Source organism: Dendrobates tinctorius, unplaced genomic scaffold (assembly GCF_039654945.1).
Source record: "Dendrobates tinctorius isolate UK_male_01 unplaced genomic scaffold, ASM3965494v1 ptg000111l, whole genome shotgun sequence".
NCBI classification, from domain to species: domain Eukaryota; kingdom Metazoa; phylum Chordata; class Amphibia; order Anura; family Dendrobatidae; genus Dendrobates; species Dendrobates tinctorius.
In genome coordinates this window covers 36,178,125-36,205,306 of record NW_027361779.1, presented here as the reverse complement: position 1 = coordinate 36,205,306, position 27,182 = coordinate 36,178,125, and the positions used below count along the sequence as shown (strand labels likewise).

Sequence of the window (27,182 nt, the reverse complement as noted above, 5' to 3'; positions counted from 1 at the left end):
TTTATACAGTTCAACTACCTTTTCCCGTAGACCCATTGACAATACATTTCTTTTCCCCATGACTCACAATCCAGAAACGTGAGTGGCTGGATGAAAGGTGCAAGAGTGTCTGGATCCCAGAAACTCTCGCAGCTTTTATGCACACACTGATTACAAGCAAACAGGTCACAGGTGAAGATGATACCTTTAGTAGCCATTCAAGCCCATTTGTGTCAACTTCTGTGCATGTTATCAAGCCAAGATCATCGGGGTATGTGAACTTTTGATCAGGGTCATTCGGATGCTTTGGGTTGTCATTATGATTTAAAAAAGAGAAAACACAGTAGTTTGACAATAAATGGCTTCACCCAACTACTAACCATGAAAAAAAGTTTTCTTGTTATCATTTATATTCTCTGAAAGGCCAAGAAAGCAAAAATTCTGCTGGGGTATGTAAACTATTGAGCCCAACTTTATGTAGCACAGCTTTGGGTGGGCACCCCCTACCCCCCCCCGGAAGCCATGATTGTGTGTATAAAATATATATATACACACACACACATATATACATATATATATATATATATATATATATATATATATATATATATATATATATATATATATATACATATACATACATACATACATATATATATATATACATATATACATACACATATATACACATACAGTTCGGTCCATATATATATTTGGACATAGACAACATTTTTCTAGTTTTGGTTCTAGACATTACCACAATGAATTTTAAACAAAACAATTCAGATGCAGTTGAAGTTCAAACTTTCAGCTTTCATTTGAGGGTATCCACATTAAAATTGGATGAAGGGTTTAGGAGTTTCAGCTCCTTAACATGAACCACCCTGTTTTTAAAGGGATCAAAAGTAATTGGACAGATTAAATAATTGTAAATAAAATGTTCATTTCTAGTACTTGGATGAAAACCCTTTGTTGGCAATGACTGCCTGAAGTCTAGAACTCATGGACATCACCAGACACTGTTTCCTCCTTTTTGATGCTCTACCAGGCCTTCACTGCGGTGGTTTTCAGTAGCTGTTTGTGGGCCTGTCTGAAGTTTTTAACAAGTGAAATGCATGCTCAATTGGGTTGAGATCAGGTGACTGACTTCGCCATTCAAGAATATTCCACTTCTTTGCTTTAATAAACGCCTGGGTTGCTTTGGCTTTATGTTTTGGGTCATTGTCCATCTGTAGTATGAAACAACGAGCAATCAGTTTGGCTGCATTTGGCTGGATCTGAGCACACAGTATGGCTCTGAATACCTCAGAATTCATTCAGCTGCTTCTGTCCTGTGTCACATCATCAATAAACACTAGTGACCCAGTGCCACTGGCAGCCATGCATGCCCAAGCCATCACACTGCCTCCGCCATGTTTTACAGATGTGGTATGCTTTGGATCATGAGCTGTACCACGCCTTCGCCATACTTTTCTCTTTCCATCATTCTGGTAGAGGTTGATCTTGGGTTCATCTGTCCAAAGAATGTTCTTCCAGAACTGTGCTGGCTTTTTTAGATGTTTTTTAGCAAAGTCCAGTCTAGCCTTTTTATTCTTGATGCTTATGAGGGGCTTACACCATGCAGTGAACCCTCTGTATTTACTTTCATGCAGTCTTCTCTTTAATGTAGATTTGGATATTGATACGCCTACCTCCTGGAGAGTGTTGTTCACTTGGTTGGCTGTTGTGAAGGGGTTTCTCTTCACCATGTAGATTATTCTGCGATCATCCACCACTGCTGTCTTCAGTGGGCGCCCAGGTCTTTTTGCATTGATGAGTTCACCAGTGCTTTCTTTCTTTCTCAGGATGTACCAAACTGTAGATTTTGCCACTCCTAATGTTGTAGCAATTTCTCGGATGGGTTTTTTCTGTTTTTGCAGCTTAAGGATGATTTGTTTCACCTGCATGGAGAGCTCCTTTGACCGCATGTTTCCTTCACAGCAAAACCTTCCAAATGCAAGCACCACACCTCAAATCAACTCCAGGCCTTTTATCTGCTTAATTGAGAATGACATAAAGGGATTGCCCACACCTGTCCATGAAATAGCCTTGGAGTCAATTGTCCAATTACTTTTTGTCCCTTTAAAAACAGGGTGGCACATGTTAAGGAACGGAAACTCCTAAACCCTTCATCCAATTTTAATGTGGATACCCTCAAATGAAAGCTGAAAGTCTGAACTTCAACTGCATCTGAATTGTTTTGTTTAAAATTCATTGTGATAATGTCTAGAACCAAAATTAGAAAAATGTCTGTCCAAATATATATATGGACCTAACTGTGTGATAGATATATAGATATATATATATATATATCCAGCCATTCAGCCAGACACAGATACATGGCCTTAGATGGACTCTACCAGGGGCATGGGGGTGGGGCAGAGGGTGCCTACCCAGAGCTACGCAGCTTTTAACCATCAGCTTGTGCGCAGCATGCCGATACAGTTAAGACTCTGATGTAGAGCGCCACCATATTTGTAATATAGGGTTACATGATTAGAGGCCCACTCACAAGTTTTGCCCCCCCCCACCCCCCATTAACCAAACAGATAGATAGATGCATCCTTACCGTGTGATCCACTTTTGTCCAAAAAGTTGCTAAGATTAAATAGTGTGTTTCGCGATGCCAAATATTGGATGAATCTCTGCAATAAACAACAAAAAAAGTTGTATAAGACATTGTGCTCAACTTTTGAAATATGTTTTATTTTAAGTACTGTTGAGGCTAAATTATTCAACTCGAATTGCATATTCAGTTTATTTGCTAAATTGACAAACTTTCTGGTGTTTGCAATAAACCAAATAGGAACAATTTAAATGTCTCAACACAACTAATATAAAAAGCGGTTTCCCAAAATACAACCCCTTCATGCATTAGCACAGCTATGTAAAGCAAAAATCATAGTCTCCTATGAAAGCCAGCTAAACGCAGAAGAATAGTCATAAGATCCCCGACTGTCATGTCAACCCATGGCGCCCCGTGATCACATAACAGACACATGACATCCCCTTGATGGCGTGTTAAATGCCTCCATCAAAGACTGACAGCAATATTTAACGTGTCAACAACCTCAGGTGCAGTGGAGCCCATGGCCATTAAGACACAGATGACGACTGAATAATTCAGGTATCATCTGCCAGGAAAGATACGGGCTCCACTTGTGAGCCCACATTCAAGTCAGGGACCTGACATATGATAGAACTGTACGTCATATGTTGGGAACGGGTTAAATCCCACTAAAGATTTTCTAATCGGTGTCAAGTGACTGAGTAGCACTCCAGAATCTTCCAGAACTTTTCCAAAACCCAAACCTAGACTGAGGTTGCTCTGCTGCAAGACCCAGTGACGCCTTGGCTTCAGTTTCCTCAGAGAAGATTTTCTCCTAGGATTTCCTGATACGTATTTGAATCCATCTTGCCCCTCCTCACAATACAGGTTTCCAGTGTTGGCGGCAGCAAAGTAGTCAAAGTATGACCAAGCAGGGTGGTATAAGAAAAAAAAAAAAAAAAAAAAAATTTACCGTTACATATTGTCTAACGATTACAATAAAAGGTATCTTCCCACTGATGATGTGACGGCGAAACGTACATCGGGAGCAAGCCAATGAGCTGATGTGCTTAGTTTCATCCAGTCTTACTAGGTTTCTTACCTTTTGTTACTGTGTGGTCTCTTAAGCCCCCGTTACACACTGCGATATCGCTAGCAATATCGCTGTAAAGTCACCGATTTTGTGACGTTGCAGCGATATCGCTGCATGTGATACTTACCTCCGACTGGCTCCCCCGCTGGTTATCGCTGATCGCGCGAGAAGGTCCTGGACCATTCCTTGTCGGCCACTTCCTGCGGCGCTTCCTGCTGTGACAACGAGCAACGCGTGGAGCCGGGCAGGAGGACGCAGGATCGCCGCGTCTGACATGTAAGTAGCGATCCCCATCCCCTGCGAAGTCGCTGGTGAGATCTGCCTGTGTGGCAGCTCACTAGCGACCACTTAGCGATGCACCAGCGATCCTGACCGCGTCATATCGCTGGTCGGGATCGCTGGTGCATCGCTAGGTGTAACGGTACACTTATGTAGTTTTATCAGATTCAGAACTAGCTCACCCATCATATGTTTATAGGAGACACAGTCATTTATGTAACAGTATGCAGCACATTATATGTAGCACTTCTGCATACTTTTCTGTAACTACATGCATTTTATTGGATGTCTGGTATAGTACCGCATTATTTTTCATAATTTGTTCAATTAATTTTCTTTGAATTTCTAATGTATACACTATACACTTTTTACCCCCTACACATCTACCTCTAGTGACATTGTATTATTGTAGAATAGAATCTTTATATTAGAAACCTCAACCATTTTTGGCGAATTTGTCCTCTCTCTATTATACCATTTTTTTTTTTCTCCCTACAACACTATATGAATTGCGATGTATACACAAATCGTCTGAATCAAAATACAACTACCGTACTCATTTCTTGGTGGATATTTGTAAGATTGGGTCTACTACACACAAATATTTTTATAGGTCAATAAATCTATATGCTTCTAAACTATTTTTGGCAGGTGTAGTCTCTCTTTATAGATTTAAGAATTGCATTGTTGATTACAACCTGTATACTTGATTTACCTCTGACTCGGTGGCTTTGGCTTACAGGTTTTTAATTATTACATTTAAAGGGTATATCTGGGACTTGACACAAAAAAAATGTATCCAAGCACTAACAGGCAGGTAATTGCAACTTACCTGCCTATTGTACCCAGTGCCGTTGTTCCCCGGCGCAGAGCACATAATGCTCCTGCGCGCAATGGGGTGGGACTTGCAAGGTCATTCTGAAGGACAGCTGTATCTCCAGGTAGGCAGAAGGGATCAATCAGAATGACCTCGGAAATGTGACCCCGTCAACAGAAGCTGGGTCTGAATATGTATCATGTTTTCACCACGTTGGTAGGCACACACCATTTCTCGGGTGGCCTCAGTTGGGTCCACTAGGATGATGGTAAAAGAGCTTGCCTCCGTTTGCTCGTTAAGTGTTGGACAAGCCCTATAATTGTCAAGAATGCCTCGATCTTCTAACGTCAACGTTAATCCCAAGTTCTCAGAGCTCCCCTGCTGACTTGTATTCAACACCGTAGAGAGTTTACTGCGATGGCACATGACCAGGGCTGTGTGTGACTGCATCGGCTGTAAACAGAATATAGAAGATGGCTTGCTATCGAATTGAGCAACTAAACCAACTCCATTGTCTCCCAGCACTGACATCCAGCTCACAAAGATGCTCTCCTATGTTAACCATAAGCTAGAAGAAGAGCTACCTGCCATGAGGGCTAACACTCATAGCTGAAGATCAGGTGCTGTAGCAATACAATCTGTGTTTTATCAGCAGATTAACACTACAGGACTAGATGTCTGGTGCCATGTAGTCCTTCTGCTCTGAGAAACCCCACCCACCATCATCTATCAGCAGCTTTTTGTCAATAAACAGTATCCAGAAAGCTGCCAATCAGTGGGGTGGGTGGGATTATATACAGCTCAGCATTCAGAGCACTGCTAGATCTGAAGAAGACTGATTGACAAAACTGAAAATGATGGCTTGCAGACCAGCAAGTGACACACTGCTGGAAACAGGGTCTCAGCCCCTATATTATGCTGCCTTCAGATTACATAACAAAGATCAGCTGACCAAGACCATTTTACATAGTAAAATACAAACATATGTGTTTTGGGTTTTTAATCCCCCCTCCCCCCATTTCTTATCATGGGACCAATGACAAATTTGTTCCGCAACAGAGATCAAAGTAGGACGCATTTTTGTGACAAGGAACATTTATTGAAAAGGGTCACATGATCTAGTCACAAAAACAATACACAGGTCACAAAAGAAAAAAAAAAAAAGTTCTATATCTTATTTTCCCACAGGTAAAAATATTACAAATTGAAACAGGACAATTTATGGATGATACTAAGGGCAAGTCAATGGATTTTTAGGCCTCAATGCAAAATACATTTTTTATCAATGCAACAGGAATTGACATGCTGCAGTCTGGTAGAAGCTTCCCAATGCCAGTCTATTCAGATGAGAATTTTATCAGCACAAATTTGCAGGCAAGACCCTCGGCTTTTCCATGCCTTGTGGATCTACTCTGTATGGATTTCATTGTAGTATATATTTTCGCTACATACAATATAGTTATCACAAACAGCTGCCACACTGAAGTACAAGTAGTAGAGGATTTATAAATGCCTGAATATATTTATTCCTACCTCATTACCATGGACCATCAGATGATGAGTTGTGACTAAGGCTTTGAACACAACCACCCAGCTGCTATTTGTGGCTCGCTCAAACAATGTGTCTGCCATCTGAGGGATATTCACATTAGTCTCATTGGTAGCTTGGATCAAATCTGAAAAGCAAGAAAGAAAAAAGGATGTACTCCACAACAAACACATAAGGGTCATAATCCTGAAACGTACAGTGGACAGAATCTGCAGTCACTCCCATGCCTTGTTCACACTGCATTGCATTGGTCTTTCACATCTACATTTGTCAGGGCTTATGTCCGAATCTCCCAAAAAATGGGATCCGAGCGTACACGCCGCCGGAACAATGGACTACAATGGTGCAGTTGGAGTCACCATTTGCTGTGTCATGCATCATTTTCAGGTATGTATGCCTGCTGGAGGTGGACAACCAAAAGTAATAGACTTCATGTAGGTGTCCTCCTCCAGTACGCGTATACACCCGAAAGTGATGCACGAAACAGCAAATGTTGTTAACTCAGTCTGCACCATTATAGTTAATTGCCCCAAAGGCATATGACCGAATACTGTTTTGCAGAGTGTTCAGACACAAGTCCTGATGGGACAACCGAATGTGGGGGAAGAATGCACTGTGAAAGGGGATTTATACGCTTTACGATTGTTACACCCTAGGTTTTGGTTTGCAAATAATGATGTAAAGCCGCATTCACACCAGTATTCTACAAAAACATTTGCTACAGGATTTTCAATGTTTCTTCGGAAAATTATACAAAACTGAAAAGAACCATAAAAGAGCTGTAAAGGCATGATCTATATGAATATGAATAACAGATGGCTGGAATATGAATTACCTACACAATGGCCATAGTAATACCCATCCTCTATACTAAACAGGAAAGGAATCCAAGCATTAACAGCGGGCTAATAAACCCTTTACAATTGTCTCCAAATCTCCAGGTATAATTCGTGGGTCCCTCCATTTGTGGCTGGTGCGTCACTTCGTCAATGCCATGTGAAAAAAACAAAGCACATCATCGCTCATCCTCAATCCTCTCTCAATGCGTCAGTCATGATGACATTAGGGGGCGGATGTAGACAGTAAAATAAAAGTTAGCCAGCCCCGCCACAACATTGCTGGCATACCAATACAGGAAATGATCTGTCTCAATAGGTGGAGCTGCCAGGACCATCACGGGGTTACCGCTTTTGGCTCAAGTGCTACCCGATAAGACATGGAGAGCACTCGGCCGTGTTCCATGCTAGTATGAGCGAGCCCTAACTTACAGGTACGTGCACTCTATCGCAGCTTATTAACACATGTGAATTTAGAGGGGTTAGTTACAAGTTTGGAGGTTTCCAGTCACTAGGAGTCCAACTGCTAGGACAATGTCGATCTCCACCACATTCAATGGGACCGCTGGAGGTAGCCGAAACCAGCATTTTTGGTACTCAAGAAAGAATGAATACGCATAATCGACCACCGCTCCAGTCACACAGAGCAATTCAGAGACACAGTTCTCAGGATAAGTGGGAGTCGCAGCTGGATCCCCAGCGACTTTAGCGTAACCTTAGAATGGGTCTTGGTAAGAATCATTTAATGGTTACATTTGTGCCAGTCATTACACTGGCTACCCATCCACTCCAGAATTCAGTATAAACTTATTACCCTCACCCACAAAGCCCTCCATGGCTCAGCACCACCCTACATCTCCTCCCTTGTTTCAGTATACCACCCTACCCGCGCCCTCCGTTCTGCTGATGACCTGAGGTTAGTATCCTCAATAGTTAGAACCTCCCACTCCCGTCTCCAAGACTTTACACGTGCCGCGCCAATTCTTTGGAATGCACTTCCCAGGTCAATACGATTAGTCCCCAATCCCCACAATTTTAAGCGTGTCCTGAAAACGCATTTATTCAGACTGGCCTATCGCCTCAACACATTAACCTAACCTATCCCTGTGTGGCAGAGCCAAAAGTTTTACCATAACCAGGTTCCCAGCATCATGTTCCCACATGCTTTATGCATCCATTAGCCCTCTGTGTCTGTACTGTTACACACTTAACATTATGGCTGGTCCATACAATCAGGGCAACTGTTACCACCCACCTTTCGTGTCTACCTCTTTCCTCATAGACTGTAAGCTTGCGAGCAGGGCCCTCACTCCTCTTGGTATTTGTTATAATCTACTGTATGTGATTATTGTTATGCTGTAATGTCTATTGTCTGTACAAATCCCCTCTGAAATGTAAAGTGCTGCGGAATATGTCGGCGCTATAAAAATAAAAAATTTATTATTATTATTATTATTATTATTACATTAGGATCCCAGTGATCAGACAGTCGCTGATGAGCCTTTTGAGCATATTCAGTAGCTATCCCGTGAAGGCAGAATGCAATAAACCCAATTAAAGCAGGGTGCACAACCTGCAGAGTGCGAGTGTCTGTGATACACAACAATCTGAATACACATACACGTTTCCCTAATGTACAGGCATGGCTGTAAAGAATCTAGAAATGGATATGGGGCATTTGTGGATGAATCAAGTATCAGGTGTACTGTGTGGTAAATACAGTACTACCAGGAGACTGAAAACACTCAATTTTCCATGAAAATACTCAGGATTTTTTTTTCCTTAAACTCTTGGATGTGGTACAATATAAAAGAAAAGAGGGTTCGATGTGCTCTCCACTTTTATCAGGCTGGTCGGCACACCACACTATCAAGTGTTCCTGTACTGCCTGCCAATTAACAAGACAGACTACCATTTATATCATATCTCCTGGGTCATTAGCAGAATGCTAATAGAGGGTGAAGAGACGGCAGAGGCCACCAGCGCAAAGTAGTCTCCATACAGACTGTCACATATATCCTCATTGTACAGGCTGCTGGAGGGAAACCACAAATCAGAGTGCATGTTACAGAAAAGGCTTTATCTACATATCCCCCCAATACACCCAATCTTACAGCACTTCAACACTATGAAAACACAACAGGGCACCCTATTGTTCTAGTGAAGCCTTAATGCCAGCCATGGGAATGTCTTCATTTAATGTAAGAAAATGTGTAAGAACAGGAAGCCAGAGCAGCTTTAACAAGGTTAGCATGGTTATATTAGGGTTTAATCCTTGTACATCCCCTATGAAGTGCACTGCTAAGGACTCAATGCAGCGCCTCCTCAGGTAGACTGGGAATCCATTACTCAGCCTCCAATTACTAGATAATACAGAATCCATTTCCACAGAGCAAGCAATTCCCTGATGTGGGAACAGAAGCCTGCCTAAGGCTGTGTGCACACGCTGCGGATTAGGTGCGGATTCATCCGCGCGGATTTTGTAAAATCCACAGGTGAAACCGCAGGTCAAAATACCTGCGGTTTTACCTGCGGATTGCTCTGCGGTTTTGCCCTGCGGTTTTTCATCTCCTCAATGGAGGAGATTGCAAACCGCAGGAGAATCCGCAGAAAGAATTGACATGTCAATTCTTTCTGCGGATTGAAAACCGCAGATAATCCGCGCGGAAAATTCCGCACCGTCTGCACTGCGGTTTTTGATTCCCATAGGGAATCATGGTACTGTACACCGCAGCAGAAACTGCTGCGGGTCCGCAGCGGCCGGAACCGCAGCAAAATCCGCAGCGTGTGCACACAGCCAAAAGCAGGCTGCTAGTGAATCAGCAACACCTCGCATTAAATGCAGCAGAACCTCAAAGGGTTAAAGAGAGGAAGCAACAGCTCATCATTACATGCTCATTCGGCATGAGAATACAATCGCAGCATGCTGTTATGGGCAGAGAGACTCGGCTTACACACACCCATACAAGTCTATGCGTGTGTATGAAACATCGGACTGCACTCAGATGTCATTCCAGTGCAGTCCGACTTTTGCCGAGTCAGTCCATGGAGGAGATGGAGAAATTACAGTGCTGAGATTCTCTAATTTGAGACGATCGAAGCACAGAGCACTGACACTTGGCTCCCGCTCGCAGCAGAGCTGGAGCCGAGGGTCATTAGCATCTCGCATCCAATGCTATACGCTATCCTCCATCCACAGGATGCGATTTGCTGGAGGTCTGAGAATGAGACCCCCCCCCCCCACCCTCCCCATCCTTAGAATGGGGCTCTGGAACTAAAAGAATGGGGCTCTGCAGATCTACGACATGAATGGAGCGCAGGTTTTCCTGATCAGCTTACTACTAACTTCATAATGTCTGCGAGACTGCCGGGGAACTTTGCCTTCTCCGGCATTGAGAGAAAAAAAAAAAAAAAAAAAAAAAAAAGGGGGGGGGGGGGGGGGGCAAAGGGCAAGCACACGTACTTCTACTCCAATCAAGACAGGATGCTGAAAGCCATGTTCTTGGGGTTCCAAAATCTCTAGATATCAGCTATAAGTCTAAGGCTATGTTCACAAGTGGCTTTTTTTGCATTTTTGCAGCGGTTTTAACCACGCGATTTTGCCATGAAAAAGCATCCCATGCATTCCTACGGGATTCCGCAATGCTGTGCTAATGCTGTGGTTTTTACCGCGGCAGAATCACTTCGCGGTAAAAAACGCAGCATGCTCATTAATTTAGCGGAATCGCGGCGATCCCGCACCCATAGGAATGCATTGTTCTGCTTACTTTCCGCTTGTGGCAGTGCACACCATGCGAAAAGTAAGCAGAACATTTGCAGATGGTACCCACGGTGCGGAGGAGAGGAGACTGTCCTCCGGGCTTTGGGTACCATATCCCTGTAAAAAATAGAATTTAAAATAAAAAAATTATTCTCACCTTCCGACGTCCCGCGCAGCCTTCCCGCCTCTCTCCACGCTCCCAGTAATCCTTTGCGAGCGATGACGTCCGTTCTCGTGGGATCGAAGTCTCGCGGTAAATTCGCGCGACATCATCGCGAATGACCGCGAGACGTCGTGATTCCGCGAGAACGGACGTCATCGCGGTAATTCTAGCAAAGGATTACTGGGACCGGGAGCGTGGAGAGCGTGGAGAGAGGCGGGAAGGCTGCGCGGGACGCCAGAACGCAACAACAATTTTTTTTTTTTATTATTATTATTATTATTTTTTACATCCTATCCTTTACTATTGATGCCGCATAGCAGCCTCAGTAAAAAGTTGGTCACACTCGTCAAACACTATGTTTGACAAGTGTGACCAACCTGTCAGTTCTCCAAGCGATGCTACAGATCGCTTTGGAAAACGCTAGCAATTCTGCAAGCTAATAACGCTTGCAAAATTTTCCACGGGAAAATCGCGGGAATTAAAATGCGATTTTCCTGCGGAATGGAATTCGGAATTCTCATGGTAATTTCCGTGAGAGTTCCGCTACGTATGAACGTAGCCTAACAGTTTTTATGATATTAAGTTTTTATTTCTATAACATCAACATATTCCACAGCACTTTACATTTTAGAGGGGACTTATACAGACAAGACATTGCTTGATAGCTACAATCTATGCGGCACGGTGGCTCAGTGGTTAGCGCTGCAGCGCTGGGGTCCAGGGTTCAAATCCCACCAAGCACAACATCTGCAAGGAGTTTGTATGTTTTCCCTGTGTTTGCATGGGTTCCCTCCGGGTACTCCGGTTTCCTTCCACATTCCAAAGACAGGGAATTTAGATTGTGAGCCCCATTGGGGACAGTGCCGATAATGTCTAAAGTGCTGTGGAATTAATGGCGCTATATAAATGAGTAAAATAAATAGGGGAGATACGAAAAGTAAATGGCAAAAAAGTGCTTGTATTGTATAGTTCAGCAATCTATATTATTATATTCATATAACGCTGCATGAACCATATCTGAATAAGTACAGATACAAAGAAAAATTAAGAGCACTGAGGTGGTGTAAACAGACTATGAGGGAACAGCTTTGGAAGAACATTTTTGAATTGGAAAACTGGAATTTCTACATAAGTGAGGGTGAGGCAATAGGCCAGTCTAAAGAAATAAGTTTTTAGCGCACGCTTAAAGCTGTGGGTATTGGAAGTTAGGTAATCAAGTTGTCCTGGGTATTGCATTCCAGAGAAGTGGAGCAGCACGTGAGAAGTCTTGGAGACAGAAGTGGGAGGTTTGGATTTTTGAGGATGCTAGTCTTAGATCATTAGAGGAAAGGAGTACACAGGTAGGGTGAGCGATAGAGATGAGGGAGAGATGTAGGGTTGCGCAGAACTGTGGAGAGCATTGTGGGCGACAGTGATAAATTTATATTGGACTCTGTAGCAGATGGACAACCAGTGGAATTGCTGGCACAGGGTGGAGGCATCAGTCTAATGGTTGGTGAGGAATATGATCCTGGCTGCTGCATTCAGGACAAATTGGAGAGAGGAGAGTTTAGTAAGAGGAGACTGCTTAGTAAAAAAAAAAAAAAAAAAGAGTTGCAGTAGTTCACATGAGAATGAACAGCAAGAGTAAGTTTTTGCAGAGTCAAAAGGTAAGAAAAGGTGGAAATCTAGAGAGGTTTTTGACGTTTAGGTGACATGAGTGAACGAATGACTGGATGTGAGGAGTAAAGTAAGTGTATGAGAGACTGGACAGGATACTACATACATTTCAGAGAGATGCAGGTTATAGAGTTCCAGATCATTCTGTCTGCCATTTGAGAAAAGGCTTCCAAAGAGGTTACAGATGCTTTATTAAGAAATTAATAAATAAAAGAGCTAGGCATAAAAAAGTAAATCCTAATTGTCTCCCACATTTCCAGTTTATACTGAAAGGTTTCTGTAATTATTCAGGCACTTAAACAATTGAAGTGAATAAAAAAAAAAAAAAAAAAAAAAAAAAAAAAAGGGATCTTGGAGGCAATGTGTCCACTGCTGAAGTGCAAATATTTTACTAGTAAGGATTTTGTGAATGACGACTAATGTTTAATTTACAATCAATGCATTCACAGGCACATGTTTCCATTAAGCCGGATACAGGCAGGGAAGCAAGCAACACCTAAGTAACAGCTGCTTTATTACATCGTGCTGATGTGTCTGCTCTGCTGCTAAATTTGGCACACAATATTGAAAGGGGTATTCTGATCCTGGACATTTAAGGCATGTCAACAGTATACGTAGAGAGGGGGGGGAGAAAAAAAAAAAAAAAAAAGACCCACATTATGGAAAAGGTATATAATTTTTTTTTTACCTATTGACTACCCTGTAGCAGGCACCTGGCCGTGGTAAAAGTGACCCGAGCGTGCGGCTACATAGAAATACATGTCAGAGTGTCTGCGGCAGCGCCAGGTTTTCATGAAAGTCTCTTGCAAGTGAGTATGAGCCCTAAGGCTGCGTGCACACGCTGCGGATTCACCTACGGATTAGCAGGTAAAACCGCAGGTAAAGTGACCTGCGGTTTTCCTGCGGATTTGCCAGCGGTTTTCCCCTGCGGATTGACACCTGGACAATGGAACAGGTGTCAAACTGCTGCAGAATCCACAGAAAGAATTATAACCGCAGCATAACCGCGCGGAAAAATCCGCAGCATGTGCACTGCGGATTTGAAATCCCATAGGCCAACATTGTACTGTACACTGTCTGCGGAACTGCTGCGGATCCGCAGGGTCAAATCCGCTGCGGATCCGCAGCATGTGCACATACCATAAAGTATACACTTTAGATATGAGTTCGCTGAACAATGGTTTGGCGTTTGTGTTCTTAATTCCATTTACTGTAGGCAGAACTCATCAATAGGAGCAGAAGATACTATTCCGTGTATGGGGACCATAAGAGTGTCTAGCATTTCTTAGCTCATCAAGATAGATTTACGTATTTCTGTACTGACGCCCCTTACTGCCGGTAGAGCTTTGGATTTATTCACATCAGAGCATACAGTAGTGACTTACAACTACAGGGTGGGCCATTTATATGGATATTTATTGTGGCATATTAGTATATGGGAGGGTGGAACTTTTCAAGATGGGTGGAGACCATGGTGGCCATTTTGAAGTCAGCCATTTTGGATTCAACTTTATTTTTTCCCAATAGGAAGAGGGTCATGTAACACATCAAACTTATTGAGAATTTCACAAGAAAAACAATGGTGTGCTTGGTTTTAACCTAACTTTATTCTTTCATGAGTTATTTACAAGTTGATGACCACTTATAAAATGTGTTCAAAGTGCTGCCCATTGTTGGATTGTCAATGCAACCCTCTTCTCCCACTCTTGACACACTGATAGCAATACCGCAGAAGAAATGCTAGCACAGGCTTCCAGTATCCGTTGTTTCAGATGCTTCAAATCTTGTATCTTCACAGCACAGACAATTGCCTTCAGATGACCCCAGAGACAAAAGTCTAGGGGGGTCAGATCGGGAGGCCTTGGTGGCCATTCAACTGTCCCACGAGGACCAATCCACTTTCCAGGAAACTGTTCATATAGGAATGCTCGGACCTGACACCCATAATTGATGGTATGGTGTGGTATATGGGGTACAAAGATAGTGGGGCAATTCTTCATCAATGGAAACCTCAATGCCACTGGATATCTGAAATTGCAACATGATGATGTGTTGCCCTCTTTATGCACTGAAGATGGCACGTTCCCTGAGTTTTTCCAGCAAGATGGTGCACCATCACATTATGGGTGTCAGATCCGAGCATTCCTATAAGGAATCTGACCCCCTTAGACTAGCATTTCTTCTGCGGTGTTGCTATCAGTGTGTCAAGAGTGGGAGAAGAGGGTTGCATTGACAATACAACACAATGGGCAGCACTCTGAACACATTTTATAAGTGATCATGAACTTGTAAATCGTAGTAGAAAAAGACAGCAGGATGGCACTCACCGTTCTCTTGAAATGATTCACTTTATTTCATGTTAATAAAGCACAGGCAATGGCACGGGAGAAATGCAAAAAGACGGACGACAGCCGTTTCGTGCACAATGCACTTCAACAGGTCCCATGACCTGTTGAAGTGCATTGTGCACGAAACGGCTGTCGTCCGTCTTTTTGCATTTCTCCCGTGCCATTGCCTGTGCTTTATTAACATGAAATAAAGTGAATCATTTCAAGAGAACGGTGAGTGCCATCCTGCTGTCTTTTTCTACCACGATAGTTCATGTTTTTTCTTCACATGGATAGAGCACCCGTTCAGTAAGGGTTACAGGTGTCACACTGATAGCGGTTATAAGTGACCTTGCGGGTATTTCTTTCTCAGGGACAGTGCCGGATGTTTCTTTTTTCTTTGACTGACTATAAACTTGTAAATAACTCATGAAATAATAAAGTTAGGTTAAATCCAAGCACATCATTGTTTTTCTTGTTAAATTCTCAATAAGTTTGATGTGTCACACGAACCTCTTTCCATTGGAAAAAATAAAGTTGGATCCAAAATAGCCGACTTCACAGTGGCCGCCATGGTCACCATCCATCTTGAAAAGTCTCCCCCCTCCTATATACTAATGTGCCACAAACAGGAAGTTGATATCACCAACCATTCCCATTTTATTTAGGCGTAGCCATAAAAATGGCCCACCCCGTATAATGTTGAGATCCAATATTAAACAGGTCAGGCGAGTTAGGCCTCTTTCACACATCAGGTTTTCGCCGTCAGGCGCGATCCGGCGCTTTTGACAGAAACCGGATCCGGCGAAATGCAATGCCGGATCCGGTTCCCCCCCCCATTGACTTGCATTTGCGCCGGATCGCGCCGGATGGCCATGCGTTTCATGTGGTTTTCGCCGGATCCGGCAATGTGTCGCGATCCGGCGTCTGGAAAAAACGTCTACTGTAACGTTTTTTGTCTCCGGCGAAAAAGCCGGACACGCCGGATCCGGCGCGTCCGGCTTTTTCACACAATGAAAGCCTATGAGCGCCGCAATGCGCCGGATCCGGTTTTTTGGTCTGAGCATGCTCAGTAGCTCTGCCCACAGGAGATATATAAAAGCAAGACAATGGGACCCTCAGCCACACCCAACATGCCACCCAAGCCAAGAACCAGGAGCAGGAGAAGGCAGCAGACATCTGCAGCAGCAGCACCATCAGCACCACCCCAAATGGAGCAGCAAATGGAACATGCTGAGGAGGGGAGTCCAGCAGCAGATGAGAGACGGTAATTATCAAATCCCCCATTCCTCCAAACTAGGGCCATGGAATATCAAGATATTCATTGGCCCTTTGTTTCTCTTTATTCAACAGCCGCCAAAGAGATGCAGCAGCAGCAGCAGCAGAAATGGCATCACTGGCAGCAGCAACAGCAGCAGCAATACCCACAGCCATGGAGTCTGGCCATCAACAGGACAGCACATCTTCTGGGAGCCCTCCCTCGCATCGTCACCGTTTGACGGTAAGTTTTTATTTCCAAAAACCATCATCTCTGTAATATATGTCTATTCATTGACTTTTATTTCAAAACAGGAATCACAAGATGAAGAGGAGCTCCCAGAAGAAGAAGGAAGGGGTGGACAGACACCTGGAGTGGGCTCACAATTGGTAAGTTTTTTGCATCAAACGCAGAAACACAACATCACACTACACACAACACATAGAAAACAATGTTCTGCAGACCACACACAGCAAACAAATGCCTACATCCAAAGACATAACATTTTTTGTTTTCTTCTCTAGTCTTCCCAATCTGGTGCTCGGCCAAGAGGTCCTCGCAGTGCCTCCCAGGGTCGTCGGCGACAGCAACGCGGCGGTCACCAGCGTGTAAGTATAAATATTTTTGCTTTGTTTTTTTGCACTTTTTATTTCATTTCTTTTGTGGAGGCTAATTATGTTATTTTTGTCTTTTTCTTTAACAGCCTTCACAGCGTGCTCCCGACTCTGACGGTGAGGATGGAGGGATTGATGTGGACCGCCTCATCGATCTCGTCAGAGAAAGGGAGCCGCTCTGGAATATGGCTGACCGCCGCCACGCTGACCTGATCGTTACCCGACGACTCTGGGAGGAAATCTGTTCTCTCCTTGTGGGCCGCTGGGAGGACCTCGAAGCTCGGGCCCAGATTAAAGAGCGTAAGTATATACAGTACCGGTTGCTTGATGTAAACCAGTGTTTCCCGAACTCCAGTCCTCGTGGTCCCCACGGATCATGTGTTCAGGATTTCTATTTACTATGGAAATCCTGAAAACATGACCCCTGGGGACCATGAGGACTGGAGTTTGTGAAACACTGATGTTGTATACTAACCACTCCTTTCTCGTTTCAGGGAACAGAATTGTGAATCGGTGGCGGTCTGTGAGGGATCGTTTCAAGAAGGAGTTCAATAAAGAGATGCGGGCCCCGAGTGGATCTGGAGGACGCAGGAGCAAGTACAAGTACGCACAAGCCCTGTCGTTCCTCCGGGAAACAATGCTCACCAGAAGGTAAATATTACACACCACATGTGAAAAAAATGTTAGATGTAACTTTTTTTTTTCAGCCAGGGCCATACCATGTCAGTATTTTAATTGTTTTTTTTTCTCTTTATTACACAGCACGGTGAGCAGCATTCGGGAGCCTGCACGATTGGACCCTTCTGAGGCGATCCCTGAGGAGACCGGCACCGAGGGACACTTCGACCGCCCCGGTACATCTGCACCTTCCCAGCCTTCCCACACATTCGACCCATCTGTCCCATCCACCAGCACAGGAGCATCGTGGCCGCCTACATTACATGAAGCTGCTGGTGAGGAGATCGCTTTCCCTTTACCCCACCCTTCTGCCCCTGCCACCTCTAGTACACCTGCGGGTACTGGGCGGCAGCGGCAGAGGGGTCAGGAAAAGAGTTATGCACAAGAGTTCTTGCATCTGAATGCATCTTTCCAGAACTGTCTCAGTCTTGTCAGAGCAAATCTCCGCAGGCTTTCAGCAGATCAACTCCAGCATTCTGGAGGTGAAGACACTTCTGCAAACCATGCATTCAGAAGCAAGATCTTCGCCAAACCACACCTTTTTCAGGTCTGTTGTGGAGCGCATGGCAACACTATCTCCTACCCAGCAGATGCATGTAATGCATTCGTGCCACGGTGCTCTACAGCAGGTTACCTCCCAACCTCCACCTCCCACCACTGTAGTTCCTCCACCTGCACCCCCTCCAGCCACTTTCCATCCTCCCCCTCCTATTACATCTGCACCCCCTCCAGCCACTTTCCATCCTCCCCCTCCTATTACATACCAGCAACCTCACCAGTACCAGCAACCTCCCCAGTACCAGACATCTCCCCACTTCCAGCAACCTGCCCCGTACCAAACTCCTTCCCCGTACCAAACTCCTTCCCCGTACCAAACTCCTTCCCCATACAACTTTCCATCAACATCATCTGCTCCTACAGTCCCTGCCCAACCCTCCACTCCACCGCCCACCACCTCTTCTGCCTCCCACATGTCCACCCATTCTGTAGCTTTTTCCACACCTTCACCTCTAACTGTTCCTTCCCCACCACGATCCCAGTCCTCTCTCCACACACCCAGTGTCGAAGTGTCCCGCAGCCCCTCCAGCAGTATTTCCACCCCACAGTACACAGATTTGTAATGTGTGTTTTTTGTAATAAAAATGCCCATTGGGTTTAAAACCTTTATTAAAAAAGTTTTTTGCACTTTAAAAACATTTTACAAAAAAAAAAAAAAAAAAATTTAAATAAAAGTTAAATTATCGTTTCACAATGGTTGTCTGTCATTTCTTTCTGCGGCGAACTATGTTTTAAAAAAAGGTTAAATACAGGGTATTTCAAAGGTAAAAAGGTATTCAAAACCAGGTATATAACTGTGGGTAAATTTTAGCTTTTTGCCACAGTTGTGTTCCTGGTTGTGTTTGAAGCAAAGTATTTCACCTAAAAAGTTGTGTTTATTGTTGGTGATTTCCTACCAATGTACACAACTTTTGTTAAAAGGTGAAATACTTTGCATAAAACACAACCAGGTACACACCTGTGGCCTAAAGGTAAAAATAGTAAGACCATGACAAGATAGCCAACTTTGGTTGGCAAAGGTATATACTGTTGGTCCAGAAGGTACACAAGTTTAGGGCACAAATCTTTCACACTCTGTCATCCCAGTGTACTCTGCCTTGAGGTGACAAAGTATAGTGGAAAATTGTCCCTGAAACCGTCACAGAACTTCTAGTGGTAATATTTCCAATGACAACATCCATCTTCGCCAGTAACTTGCTCTTCTCTCCAACCTGCACTTTCTTCTCTACAACCTGTCAAAGAAGGGCTGTAGGAACATGCTATATCTAGTTTTCCAGTAGCCAATCCCGTTCGGAAGGCCACAAGGGTCAATTTTAAAAACAGGATCCGGCGTAATCCGTCGAAAAACGGATAGAAAAACGGATAGAAAAACGGATGAGACGGATCCGGTTTTGTCTGTCAAGAACAAGACGGATCCGGCAGAAAACCGGATCCGGCACTTCAGGTTTTACAAAACATTTGCCGGATCCGGCATTCCGGCACGACGCCGGATCGCGCCTGACGCCGAAAACCTGATGTGTGAAAGTAGCCTTAGTGGGTATTATATATTATAAATGAGATATTGTACACCCTTAAATCACAGACAAGTTTATCAGTGTAATTAAAGGGGAATCAAGGCCTGGAAGGGAGATAGACAACTAAAGTAAAATCTCTTCATCCACTTTGGATTTGGAAAGGAAAAATGTTTGCAAAGGGAACCAGCACAGTATATTAAATCTACATTTTTAGAATATATGCATGTGTATATTAGAAACTAGTGAGCGCCACTGTTCTTGAAGACCTGTGGAGTCTCAGGACTCATTTAAATTCCTAAGATACTTGCATATCAATAACTTCATAAAGATCGACTTATGCACCGAGACCTCCAGAGCAACACAAGAAAATATTTTACTGCATTTACCCTGAAGCCATACTGGGACACAAAGTTGGGAAAAAGTTGCTGACATTGCAAGTTTTACACCTATAAAGATTGGAGAGGACTGTCCTTTTTATTGTAGGCACACTTAAACTGTGATAGACAGAATCTAAAAATACAATCCAGAAAATCATATTGTATGATTTTTACATACCATAATTAATTTGCATTTTATTGCATGAAGTCAGTATTTGATACAATAGAAAAACAAAACTTAAGGGCATGTCAGACTAAGAGCTATCACTAGCAATATCGCTATAACTTGTGACGTTATAGCGATATTGCTAGCGATATCGCTGTGTGTGATACTTACCTACGACCGGCTCCCCCGCTGGTTATCACTGATCGCACGAGAACAGGCTGGACTGTTTCTCGTCGTCTGCTTCCTGCGGCGCTTCCTGCTGTGACGACGAGCGACACGTGGAGCCGGGCGGGAGGACGCAGGATCGCCTGGTGTGACAGGTAAGTAGCGACCCCTGTCCCCAGCGATGTTGCTAGTGAGATCTGCCTGTGTGGCAGCTCACTAGCGACCACTTAGCGATGTACCAGCGATCCTGACTGCGTCATATCGCTGGTCGGGATCGCTGGTACATCGCTAAGTGTGACAGTACCTTTAGTACATTTAGTACAGAAACCTTTGTTTGCAATTACAGAGGTCAGACGTTTCCTGTAGTCCTTGACCAAGTTTGCACACACTGCAGTAGGGATTTTGGCCCACTCCTCCATACAGATCTTCTCCAGATCTTTCAGGTTTCGGAGTAGTTGCTGGGCAACATTGAGGTTTATGTTCCTCCAAAGATTTTATATTGGGATCAGGTCTGGAGACTGGCTAGGTCATTCCACGACCTTGAAATGCTTCTTACAAAGCCACTCCTTAGTTGCCCTGGCTGTGTGTTTCGCGTCATTTTCATGCTGAAAGACTCAGCCACGACCCATCCTCAATGCTCTTACTGAGGGAAGGAAGTTGTTGGCCAAAATCTAAAGATAAATAACCCCACCCATCCTCCCGTCAATATGCTGCAGGCGGTCTGTCCCCTTTGCAGATATAAAGTAGATATGACAGGCTCAAACCCCAACTTAGGTGCTCTGGGAAAAAACAAGACTAAAGTATAGGAGTAACCCCGGCACACTAATAACATGAAAGTAAAGTCTTCTCAACGACAGTCTTTAATTGTTGTGATTTTATTGATTGTGAAAAAAAAGGGTGGTGTTCTACCTTCAGACACGGGGTACCGCGATGGGGGCGAATGTAGCCCCCCCGTACGCTAACATCTTCATGTGTAAATTTGAGGCTGACTTTGTCTACACACATCATCTATATAGAAAACATGCTCTTACCTGGCTCAGATACATAGACGACATCTTTTGTGTATGGACAGGTGACACCAATAGCCTCACAGATTTTGTACATGACCTCAACCAGAGTATACCGAACCTAACCTTTACCTCACATTCCAACACACAGTCTGTCAGTTTCCTTGACACCATGATCTCTAAAACTGACTCTGGCACCCTTACAAGTGACCTTTACGTCAAACCTACAGACCGTAATAGTCTACTACACTGGTCCAGTTGTCACCCAAGACACGTGAAGATAGCTCTACCTAAATCCCAACATGACAGAATTGACCGCATAGTCTCAAAACCCTTGTATCAGGCAAATGAGACATGATGAGATGACTGAAAAGTTTCAAACAAGAGGATACCCCAAAATTAACGCTGAACAACAAACCAGAATTACCCAACGTGACTGTGATGTAGAGAATAGGGTTAAGTTCATCAACACCTATCACCCGTTCTCTCCTCTGATCAAAAAAGCAGTCCTTGAACACTGGCCCCTACTAGAAAAGGCTTACCCGGGGATTGAAAATTTCCAAAATCCTCCTCTCATCTGCCATAAGCGGGCTCAGAACCTAAAAAACACTTTGGTTAGAGCCGACGTGGGCTCCCACTTCAAGACATTCAGGCAGAAGACATTTAGCACGGTGCGCAACGGAACCTTCCCTTGTTTGGGTTGCGCACAATGCACGAATGTTAGTAAAGGCGATTCATTCACCCATCCGAGGTCCGGCAAACGGTACAAGATCAATGGCTATTTTACCTGCAACTCAAATTTTGTCGTCTATTTAATCAAATGCCCATGCGGCCTAGGATACGTTGGGGAAACCACCCAGCATGTGAAAGACCGCATTTCCAAACATAAATCAACCATCCGGTGTGAGAACACACTTTTACCAATTCCTGCCCATTTTGTGGAAAATAGACACTGTAAGCCAACTGAAATTTCAGGTTATCGAACAAATCCCTGTACCCAGACGAGGGGGTAATAGAATCCAAACGCTCAAAGAGCGTGAAGCGTATTGGATATATCACCTAAATACCCTCCATCCACACGGTCTCAATAGAGAATCTGAAATGTATTATTAATCCCTTCTAAATTCCACTTCATAGTGAATTAGTTTTGTTTTTCATCAGGAGTTTAAAATCACTACCAAATAAGTTCTTTTCCTTCACAACGTTTTTTGGTTTATAGGAGATATTTCTGACATAAGTGTGTTAATATGAACGCCATTTTACTCTTTGTATGTAAACCTTGCTCTAATTACCATTCTTTGTTTTTAGGCAGGAAAAGGAAGTTTCTCTGAAACCTGATAGGCACAACCAGCACTGAAATTATCACCGTGCATGAATTCAGCACAGTCCCACCGTTAAAATGGCCGCCTGTATGCATGTGACATTTCCTCACAACCCTCCCTTTTTTACTTCACTTCCTGGATGGCTCGCACCTGCTCAGTACATTCATTCTGACAATTTTGACCTCACCAAGATGGCGACTGCCAACATCACTTCCTGTCAAGTCAAAACATGTTCATTCTCTATCCCCGCCCTGCACATGCTCAGTACATTCATTCTGACATTTTTTGACCTTACCAAGATGGCGACTGCCACCATCTCTTCCTGTCAAGTCAAAACATGCTCATTCTCTATCCCCGCCCTGCACATGCTCAGTACATTCATTCAGACATTTTTGACCTCACTAAGATGGCGATGGCCCTTCCCCCCCATTCCCGCCCCTTCCCCACCCAATCAGGAAGTGCTTGACAGTATTTAACATCACTGCACTAAGCCACATGCACTTCCGGCCTCCTCCACACCTGACTAGATTTAGGACACAAGGTAATGGTGCCCTACAGTCTTCATAGACTGGGTTTCCTTTCTCCATCTCAGCTTATTGACCTGCTTTTTTGTCCTTAGGACGGGAGTCACGTGCTGACCCTACACATCGGTATGTGACCCCTAAAACTTTCTTTTATATCTCTTCTTTCTATATACCTTGCTATTCCTTAACCTATACCCTTTCTCAGTGGTTACTATAGGTACCGTTCCAGCAGCTGGATTACAAAGGCAAACCTATACCACTTATACACACACCTCAAAACCAAGGATCTAGGTATTTATACCTTATGCCTTAACATTTCCAAGAGCACCCCTTACACACTGCCTCCTTAGATGACCTCACCTTTATTCCCACTCCACTTCACTGTCCCCTAATGCCCTTTCTCAACACTACCTACACATTCATGCTTTTCAACTCCTTACACCTTCACTCTATTCCTCTTTTCAACCTCTCACATGTTCACCGTATCACACCACAATACATACTCACTGGCCTCACATCATTATAGATCCATACACACCTTCACAAAGGATGTTTGACACTGTCCCCACCTTATGTATCACCTATCACTAGATTTTTGGTTTTATAATACTTTATAAAGTTTATTGATTTTTGTTCTTTTATTGTATATATTGTAGTCATATCCCTGATGAAAGCTCGAGATGTAGAGCTGAAACGTTGGATTGTAACACCACCCTTTTTTTTCACAATCAATAAAATCACAACAATTAAAAAGACTGTCGTTGAGAAGACTTTACTTTCATGTTATTAGTGTGTCGGGGTTACTCCTATACTTCTGTCCCCTTTGCAGAACAGAACCCCCAAAGTATGACGTTTCCCCTACCATGCTTCACGGTTGGGATGGTGTTCTTGGGGATTGTACTCATCCTTCTTCCTCCAAAACACAGCGAGTGAAGTTGATACCAAGAAGATATATTTTGGCATCATCTGACCACATGACCTTCTCCCATGCCTCCTCTGGATCATTCAAATGGTCATTGGCGAACTACAAATGGGCCTGGACATGTGCTGGTGTGAGCAGGGTGACCTTGATGGCCCTGCAGGATTTTTATCCATGACGGCATAGTGTATTACTAATGGAAATGTTTGAGACTGCGGTCCCAGCTCTCTTCAGATCACTGACCAGGTCCTCCCGTGTAGTTCTGGGCTGATTCCTGACCTTTAGCAGAATCCTCCTTACCCCACGAAGCAAAATCTTGCATGGAGTCCCAGACCGAGGAAGATTGACAGTCATCTTGTGTTTTCTTTGATTTTCTAATAATTCTAATAATTGTGCCAACAGTTGTTGCCTTCTCACCAAGCTACTTGCCTATTGTCATGTAGTCCACCCAAGCCTTGTGCAAGTCTACAATTTTTTGTCCCCGGTGTCTTTAGATTTCTATTTGGCTTTGACCATGATGGAGAAGTTTGAGTGTGATGACAGGTCTATTTTATACAGGCAACGAGTTTAAATTAATAATATAGATAAGTGCAGAGTAAGAGGGCTTCATACAAAAATACTAACAGGTCTGTGAGAGCCAGAATTCCTGCTGATTGTTAGGTGATCAAATACTTATTTCATGCAATAAAATGCTATTTATTTAAAAGTCATACAATGTGACTTATTTTTAGATTCTGTGTCTCACAGGTGAAGTGTAGCTATGATATTCTTTGCAGGTGAGAGAACTGCAAAATCAGCAGTGTATCAAATTCCATACTTAATTTAACCCACTGCAGCACCTACAAAGACTTTTCTGCATCCTCAATACCTTATGGAAAAATCAACAACTTATTGGTTATGAAGTATGTTAACCACACACCCCAGAGTTAGAAATCGAAGTGGTTAATGTTTAAAGGGCTTTTCGTCCAAACAGGATTTATTAGTCATCCACAGGATACCTGATAAATGTTGAATCTGCCGGGTATAAACACTGGCTGCAACAGGTAGAAGACCCAGAAGTCACACATATCAGTCTTACATCTCTCACCTTTTCTATTAGAAGGATAGGGGCTGCATAGGTCATATAAATACGAGGTCAACAGAGGTTTAACCCCTTAATGACAGTCTGATTTATAATTCATTCCTCTCTCCTCTGATATGATCTTACATATCAGAGAAGAAATGGGGTCCCCTGAGCCCACCCTACCCTTCCCGGGTCCTCCGCGTCATCTCCCTGGAAAAAAAAAACAAAAAAAAAAAACACATACACGGTGGCCGCATGTACTGTGCGCCCGCCGAGATCTGCCGGAGGAGTGCCCGACAACAATAAACAATAGGTTATTCATTAAACATTTTGTGCTACATATCTCTGATTTAAGGGCACAAACATTAAGGCTATGTGCACACGTAGCGTTTTAAAACGCTTACTAAAAACCGGACTCCTTCCCAGAAATCGCGTTTTTTTCCGCGCGATTTCACCGCGATTATGATCGCGATTTTGCCGCGATTTTCACGTGCGATATTCAAGCACTTTCCAAGCGATTTGAAGCATCGCTTGGAAAGTGATTGACAGGTTGGTCACACTCGTCAAACAGTGTTTGACAAGTGTGACCAGGTTTTTACTATTGAGGCCGCCTATGCAGCATCAATAGTAAAAGATAGGATGTTAAAATGCTAAAAAAAAAAAAAAAAAAAAAAAAAAAAAAAAAAAAAAAAATATCGGTGTATATTTACCTTCCGGCGTCCCGCGCTGCATTCCCGGGCCTCAGCGTTCCCAGTAATGCCTTGCGAGACCTGTGATGAGGTAGTCTCGCGTTGCTATAGCGATCTCACGAGACCGCTAGAGTCACGCGAGACTACGTCATCACAGGACCTTGCCGCAAGGCATTACTGGGAACGCTTACGCCGGGAATGCATCGCGGGACGCCGGAAGGTAAATATACACCGATTTTTTTATTCTTTTTTTACAGGGGTATGGTACCCAGGGCCTGGAGGACAGTCTCCTCTCCTCCACACCGTGGGTACCAACCGCACATGAGACGCTTAACTTCCCGCATGGTGGGCATAGCCACATGCGGGAAGTAAGCGATTCTCATGCATTCCTATGGGTGCGGAATCGCAGCAATTCTTTGCTATTCCGCACAAAGAATGAGCATGCTGCGATTTTTTCCGCGATGCGATTCCACCGCGGAAAAAAGCGCAGCATTAGCACCGCATGTGCGGAATGCCATAGGAATGCATGGGGGGCGTTCTGTACACGATTTTTAAGCGTTTTCGCGCCGAAAATCGCGGCAAAAACGCTTAAATCGCTACGTGTGCACACAGCCTAAAAGTTCCTAAATTTTAAAAATTCTAGCCAATTTTTTTTCTCATAAATAAACGCAAGTCATAAGTTTTAACAACATCAGGAAGTACACTACGTCATGAGAAAAAGAAAATATCAGAATCAGTGGAATCCGTTGAAGCGCTCCAGAGTTATGACTGCATAAAGTGACACTAGTCAGAATTGTAAAATTTGACTTGGTCATTAACCCCTTTACCCCCAAGGGTGATTTGCATGTTAATGACCGGGACAATTTTTACAATTCTGACCACTGTCCCTTCATCAGGTAATAACTCTGGAACGCTTCCATGGATCCTGGTGATTCTGACATTGTTTTCTCGTGACATATTGTACTTCAGGATTGTGGTAAAATTTCATTCACATAACTTGCGTTTAAGAAAAAAAAAAATGGAAATTTGGTGAAAATTTAGCAATTTTCCAACTTTGAGTTTTCACGCCCTTAAATCACAGAGATATGACACAAAAAACTTAATACTGTATATACTCGTGTATAAGCCGACCCCCTTAATTTTGCCACAAAACTGGGAAAACTTATTGACTCGCGTATAAGCCTAGGGTGGAAAATGCAGCAGCTACTGGTAAATTTAAAAAATAAAAAGAGATACCAATAAAAGTAAGATTAATTGAGACATTAATAGGTTAAATATT

The 27,182-nt window shown here is 43.5% G+C and overlaps 1 protein-coding gene across 2 annotated transcripts in view; it reads right to left on the bottom strand.

Annotated features, from left to right (window-relative positions):
* The window catches only part of SNAP91 (synaptosome associated protein 91), a 201,109-nt gene that overhangs the window by 140,203 nt on the left and 33,724 nt on the right, over positions 1-27,182 (bottom strand). For both annotated transcript variants that reach the window (XM_073589657.1, XM_073589658.1), the window contains exons 3-4: positions 6,289-6,431; positions 2,588-2,663 (exon numbers count right to left, since the gene is read on the bottom strand). In XM_073589657.1, the coding sequence (XP_073445758.1) occupies positions 2,588-2,663; positions 6,289-6,431 (219 nt within the window). The remainder of the gene's footprint in view (positions 1-2,587; positions 2,664-6,288; positions 6,432-27,182) is intronic.